The sequence below is a fragment of the Anastrepha obliqua genome, chromosome 1, assembly GCF_027943255.1.
Source record: "Anastrepha obliqua isolate idAnaObli1 chromosome 1, idAnaObli1_1.0, whole genome shotgun sequence".
In the NCBI taxonomy this organism is placed as follows: Eukaryota; Metazoa; Arthropoda; class Insecta; order Diptera; family Tephritidae; genus Anastrepha; species Anastrepha obliqua.
This window is the reverse complement of record NC_072892.1, coordinates 72,366,006-72,373,145: the sequence shown is the minus strand read 5'-3', so window position 1 is coordinate 72,373,145 and position 7,140 is coordinate 72,366,006. Positions and strand designations below refer to the sequence as shown.

Sequence of the window (7,140 nt, the reverse complement as noted above, 5' to 3'; positions counted from 1 at the left end):
GGCTACTTCTTCTTGAAATCTACAGGAGTAGTTCTGAAGCCGAATTCTATATTTCAAAAAGAGTTCCGACCTTTTCGCCCAGCCATATCCATAAACATGTCTGGTGTGCCTTGCTTTCAAATGTTATGTGTCTCTCAATTTTGTCTTGAGGCCACGGCTCTACTTATTCATACCGGCGTTTCATTGATGAGGGCCTCTCTTCCTGAATATAGATTCAAGAAGATAATTTTGGGAACGAATCACATTATTTGAAAAAAAAATTGCACCCACCTTTTCATATTGTGGATCCATATGGCATCTATGCCTTTATAAAAAACTCGCTAAGTAATACATAAAGAAACATAAAATTGATTTTTCCTTTTTTATTGTAATATTAAAGTTTCGTATTTCAAAAGCGCACTATTCAAGCTTTTATTGTCTTATCCTTTTCTTATCATTCAATCAGTCTATCCAGTTTCCTAACTGCCAGACTTGCCATTTCCAGCTTAACGCTTAGCACTTAGGAATTGTCTGTAACTGCCTATTTTCTTTTTACATCCCTCCATCGCGTCTTCTATTCACCGTCATCCCCTTCTTCTTCGACCATATCGATATCCTTCGGTGCAGCAGTAGGCACCTCACCTGGGCTAGCATTTCCCCGTTCTCCTTCTTCTTCTTCCACTTCTTCTTTAATCACCTCTTGCGAATCACATCCTTTGATCTCTGGATCTGGTTCTTCTGGTTCGCAACCGCTCTTTGCTAACGGTCGCTCTTCAATTGTCTCTTTATAGTACAGATCCATATCTGGTCGCACCCAAATACTTTTAACCCAATCCAAGTTAAACTCATACTTCGGACAAATACAATAACGCATCGCGCGATGACATTTCGGACATTTCGCACCTGCGCGTCCAGGATGTATGAACCTCTTCTTCTTCTTCTGGCAGCAATACGGGCAGCGATGCGCTTCCTTCTTTTTAGGTGTATCACGCGGTGGCTGCTTGCCATAGATGAGATGACCACGCTTTTTAGCGCAAAAGCAACAATTGCAATCCTCACCCTCCGGTTGGGTTCTACGTGTCTGCATGCGATCGTAGAACTTTTTGTAGGCCACTTTGATTTTCGCCTCAAAACCGCGTTCCTCCTCACACGACAATCCATCGTAGCGCGCATAACTTTCGGCCGTCTTGCGCGCCGCATGCACATAAACGCATTCTTCAGAGAAGGTGGGTCGGCCGTCATTGGCTAGTTGATCGTCGCTTGGTTTGTAATAGAAAGCCTTGAAGCCGCGCTTAATAATCGTGTAGGCGAGATGAGCTTCGACACGATTCATTAAGCAGCGCTTGCCAAGCTCATGAAAGAGATCCTCTTTGCGTATTCGCTTCTTGGGCGTGGTATCAATGCAATAGCAAACCTGATCGTAGTGTAGAAAGGCGTAGGTGGTCACATCGACTGTAGACTTAGCCTTGCATTCGTGTATGCCGCAGATGATCATTATTTGCGCTAGCGTGTTGGCCAAGTCCAAGACATTCTCTAAGAAGATGGATGAGGCATTTACCTCGCCGAGACATTTGCATTGTTCATGTTCATCGACAACGCCGAGGTGAGCATGACGCTGGCATTCCTTGTGGTTGCAGGTGCTGCGGCAGCGAAAATCGGCCATGGCATGGTGGGCCAGCATGTTGTTGTTGGAACTTACGTTGCCTGTGTTGAGCGCGTTTGGCAATCTACTGCTATTGCTGGCCTTGCTGTTGCTGTTTAATCTGTAGAAATTAAATTATCTGTTTTGTTTTTTTAATTTTCACAATTTTTGATTATATTTTGTTGCACTTGTAATTTTCGCCATTACCTGCTCCAACTTTTTTATCTTTCCTCTATTCACAATTTGTGTTTTTTTTTAATAAAAAAAGTAGTTTCTTACACTAAAATTTAGAAGAGCTTTACATAATTAAAAAGGCTAAGAAAATTAAATGATTTTCGAAACTGCAACAAATTTGTTAACGTCAAAATTTTGACACGGCTTTCTAATGAAATTTTTCCCAGTATTTTTAAAGTTTGAGCCGTAAGCCCTGGCAGCTAGTGCTCCTTTTTTTTATTGTAAAATAATAATTTATTGTTATTTTCCATATATTAAATTAATTAATTAATTTTTAAAGTTGCTTATAAAGGGTCCCAAATTCTTTGCCATCAAAAGTAGTAACTCATAGAAAATTATAAACTATTTTGAAAAATGTAAAATGAGAAATGATATTTAAATTTTTTAGGCTTTTTATTTAACTTCTTTTACACACAAAATAATTTTTTTTTTTTTTATTTTAATAATGTTAAAAATGGCGCTGAAATTGACCCTCCCGAAAAATTGGACCTGGACGGTGTTATCCAATTTAGCTCTTCTATTTATCTGTAACATATTGGTTCTATAACTAAATTTTAAGGATTTTCTGAGAGATGGCGTTACCAATATAAAATCGCAATAGGTCATACATTAGCTAACGTCATTGTGAAGCGTCAGTATGTGTCATTTCGTTAAAGTGTAAACAATATTTTTTTTGTAGCCATCAACATGTCAACTTGTGTGCCAACAAAACGCAATTTGCGGGAAGCATTACTTTTCTGTTTCAATTGGAAGAAAAAAGCAGCTGAAAGTCATCGATTGCTGTGTGAAGTTTATGGTGAATATGCTCCATCGCAACAAACGTGCGATTACTGGTTTCGACGTTTTAAAAGTGGAGATTTTGACTTGGAAGACAAGGAACGTCCAGGACCGCCAAAAAAGTTTGAAGATGAAGAATTAGAGGCATTACTCGATGAAGATTGCTGTCAAACTCAAGAAGAACTAGCAAAATCATTGGGAGTCACTCAAGCAGCCATTTCAAAATGTTTAAAAGCAGCCGGATTCATTCAGAAGCTTGGAAATTGGGTTCCCCATGAACTGAAGCCGAGAGACGTTGAAAGACGAAAATGCATGGCCGAATTGCTGCTTGAACGCCACAAATTGAAGTCGTTTTTGCATCGGGTGGTGACTGGGGATGAAAAATGGATCCATTATGACAACCCTAAGCGCAAAATATCATACGTGAAGCCCGGTCAACCAGCGAAACCGACGCCGAAGAAGAATATTCATTGCGCCAAGGTAATGCTCTGTATTTGGTGGGATCAGAAAGGTGTGATCTATTATGAGCTGTTGAAATCGGCCCAGACGATCACAGGGGACCTCTACCGAACACAATTGATTCGTTTGAAGAGAGCAATCGCCGAAAAACGGCCGGAATATGCGACCAGGCACAAGGCCATAATTTTACAACATGATAACGCTCGGCCGCATGTTGCTCAACCGGCCAAAACATATTTGGAAAACAGTGGATGGGAAATTTTACCTCACCTTCCTTATAGCCCATACATTGGCCCTTCCGACTGCCATTTTTTCCGGTTGATGCAGAACGCACTCACTGGAATACGAGTCTCTTCAGTTGAGGGTATCAAAAATAGGCTCGATTCCTTCTTGGCAGCCAAGTCGGCGCAATTATTTTGGGACGGAATCCACAAATTACCAGAAAGATAGGAAAAAGTAGTGGCTAACGATGGACAATACTTTGAATAAAATATATTGTACTGAATTTTTTATCTTTTTTTGACGACACCAGGCCGAAAAAAATCGTTTCGATTTAAATGAGTTTAAAGGTGGAGATACAGGAGCGCGCGGACCGCTCTCTACCAAGTTAATGGGCTGTAGAAGCTGAAATATTAGGAATTTCCGTATCAAAATTTCACAGTCTATTCCTAAGATACTACATATACTTTCGAAATATCGAAAAAACAAGAAATCGGTTTTTTCAAATTTCTAGACCAACGGGTACTTTTAACCCTTTAAAGCCGGACGTTGCCTATTACATATCAAAGGTTTTGAATGAATACTTTTTAAAAATTTTATACACCATAATTGACAACATAGGAAATTGATACGAATGTAACAAAGCCACTTTTCAAAGCTTTATTTGTCTGTTTATCTATTGGAACGCGCTAATCTCTGAAACGGGTGACCCGTGTTTGAAGAGATTTTCACTGGTATGTAATGAAGTTTCGTAAGATGGTATAAAGTATGCTTTTATCAAAAAGTATTACTCCACAGCTGACGTTCTGGTTGAAATATTTATGAAAATCCAATTCATTATCTCATTGGGTTCATATTTAAAACATGTAGAGGCAGTACTTTTAATGTAAGTAGCTTTTAGTCTAAAATGTTTAACATAGTTTATTACAAATGTAGGTCTTTTGCATCCATGGATAATTAAGTGTTCTACGAAAGCCATAATGCAAGGTTGTCCAATAAGTTTTGCGGTTCGATAAGAGCGGGCATTGCTTGTTACTAGCGTAAATTTTTTGTTTGTTATGTTGTTACACTCGTCATATGAAAGTATGTGCAGTTTCACTTCCATCTGCCAATTCATTCTTTGTTTGCATACTATTTAGTGTCGACGTGTCACAGTATTTTCTATAATGAAAAAAAAAAACAAGAATAGTGCAGTGACTGAATCAGCAACAAAACCAGAAACCATACACAAAACACAAGATATCGGGTTGGAAAATGGTCCAGTGGCTGAAAGAGATTTATGAGAAGCCCTAGGCATGTCATTGCGCAGTGTAAGCAATATTTTGACCGAAGTATTTTGGTTCAGAAAGCTGTGTTCACAATGAGTGCCGAATTCGGTAACAATGGAAAAAAAACACATTCGAATCCGACTTTCTCTGCGACATTTAAAGTTTTTTCGCGTAAAGTGGATTTTGTGCGTCGATTCATCACTATGGATGAGACTTAGGTCTATCACCATCATCCTAAATCAAAACAGCAGGCTAAGGAGTGGTATGAACCTGGTTCTTCGGCTCCGAAACGAGTTCGTGTCCAGAAATCGGCCAAGAAGGTGTTAGCACCAGTTTTTTGCGAATTTTTCACGAATTTCGTTTGTGGATTACTTGCAAACTAATACAACAATAAATCCCGTTTCCTAAGAGAATTTTAACAATGGCTAAAATCTATGAATCCATGAAAGTTCGAATTGTTGGAGCATCCACCGTTTTTACCAGATTTGGCTCGAATGAGAATTCCATCTGTTTCCGGACCTAAAAAAATGTATGCGTGGAAACGTATTTTGCAGCCCTTCCAGATTTTCACTTCAGGGATTGAATCCATAAATTGGAGTCTCGTTGGACTAAATATATTGATGTTCAGGGAGACTATACTAAATAATAAAGTGTGTGTCAAACCATAAAATTATGGTTCTCTTATCAAACCGCAAAACTTATTGAACCACCTAATATCAAAGCCAATATACTATATATATTTACACTGGCTGGGCGTCTGACAACGATTTGCAACTTTGGAACAAATAGATCCTAACGCGACTTAAATTTTCTTTTATCATTAAAAGAAATTTTATTTTTTTACATTTATTTTGTAATGACTTTATTAATTGAACTCAACTTAAAAACTAAAACTACATCATCTCGTATTTAATGTCATTAACTAGCATAGTACATGAATCATAAAAGGGAAGTTGTGAAACATATAACTGTAATCGGACAGCCAACAGTGGCGTGATCTCGATGCCTTTATGTACATAGATATTGGAAGAAATGTGTACAGCTATGTTAAGCAGGTGAATAATATAATACATACATACATTAGTAAATACATTAATAAATACAGGGTACATAATAACACAATAACTCATAACTCGCGCGTTGAAGACACATACATTTACAGTTGCTATCTACCACCCAGCTTAACTCTGCTGGAAGCAACAAGCATCCTGGAGAACCACGCCCAGGATGTAAAGGAGCATAGACCTGTCATCCAGTGATTTCAACGTTTGGGCTGTTATCTAGGGATGCCCACGGACAAACCCTAGAGAACAAGCCCTGCTGGAAGCGTTCGTCATGCTAGATATAGCCTTGATGAACACAGGAAATCAACAGATGCATCAAAAGGCGGGAACGGGATCTATAATCGACCTTACCTTCGTGAGTTTTAGTCTTGTTCGCGACATGAAATGGTTCGTCAGCCAGCATTACACTTGGAGCGATCACCTCGCAATAATTTGTGAAATAAGGAAGCACGGTGAAGAAAGGTTCCCAAATAACTACGACATGCGGTACAAAGTTAAAACAATGTAGGCTGAGATTATTGAAATCATGCTGGCAGATGTAACTCTCGTAGGGGATGCATCTGAGAAAGCAACACAAACCATGAGACACCTAACAGAAGCATGCGACGCAACCATGTCCAAAACGAGGCCCAACAGCGAACCTGTCTACTGGTGGACAGCAGACATTGCAGAACAGCGCAGCGAATGTATAAGAGCAAGGCGAATCTACCAACGGTCTAGGGGTACGGACAGTTTCCAAGAAAACCAGCTCCAATATAAGCAAAGAAGGAAGCCCCTAAAAAAGGCAATTAAAAACAGTAAACGCCGGTGTTTCCTCCAGCTATGCGACGATGCCAGTAATGATCCTTGGAGCCTCGGTTACAGGCTTGTTATAAAAAAACTCAAAGTCTTTAAGCCACTCCCAACAACATGCCCATCTACATTGCATAATGCAGTAGAAACTCTGTTCCCCGTACAAGACACTATACGAGACCACGAATTGGTAAGATCCTCTGAAGGCGACCAAAATTGCAGCTAACAAATAAAGAAGAACTCCTGATGATCATAAAACGGATCAAAAATAGTAAAGCTCCAGGACTGGATGGAATCCCTAACGAGACCTTAAAAGTTGTATTCAAAGTCGTACCGACATTTTTGTAGATCTCTACAATACATGTCTAAAGGAAGGTACATTTCTAGCCCAGTGGAAGTTGCAGAAACTGGTTTTAATAGGTACCAAAAGGATCCATGTGCATGCTCGACACAGCAGGAAAAATCCTGGAACAACTGATTGCAGTCCGTCTGGAGGCTGCTATAGAGGATGTAGGCGGTCTATCACCCCGACTATTTGGATTCCGGAAAGCCCGGTTAACAACAGATGCTGTGTCTGCAGTCAAGACCATTGTGCAGAAGGCAATTGAAGGTACGCGATGGCTATACGGTAGTAAATAGTATTGCCTAATTGCGTCACTGGACGTCGCAATGGAACGCCCTCAATACGGCGAATTGGAGCAAAATT

The 7,140-nt window shown here is 39.6% G+C and overlaps 1 protein-coding gene across 2 annotated transcripts; it reads right to left on the bottom strand.

Moving 5' to 3' along the window:
* Nucleotides 1-347: 347 nt before the first annotated feature.
* LOC129247234 (uncharacterized) lies at nucleotides 348-1,989 on the bottom strand. Of its 2 annotated transcripts, none has more exons than XM_054886288.1 (2): nucleotides 1,829-1,989; nucleotides 348-1,760 (listed from the first exon to the last, which is right to left on the bottom strand). In XM_054886288.1, exon 2 carries the CDS (start codon nucleotides 1,658-1,660, stop codon nucleotides 554-556), a length of 1,107 nt encoding a protein of 368 aa, XP_054742263.1. In that variant the 5' UTR covers nucleotides 1,661-1,760; nucleotides 1,829-1,989; the 3' UTR covers nucleotides 348-553. The 2 variants fall into 2 exon arrangements, with proteins under 2 accessions (XP_054742263.1, XP_054742254.1); XM_054886279.1 differs by having other exon boundaries at nucleotides 348-1,742.
* Between the last annotated feature and the right edge of the window lie 5,151 nt (nucleotides 1,990-7,140).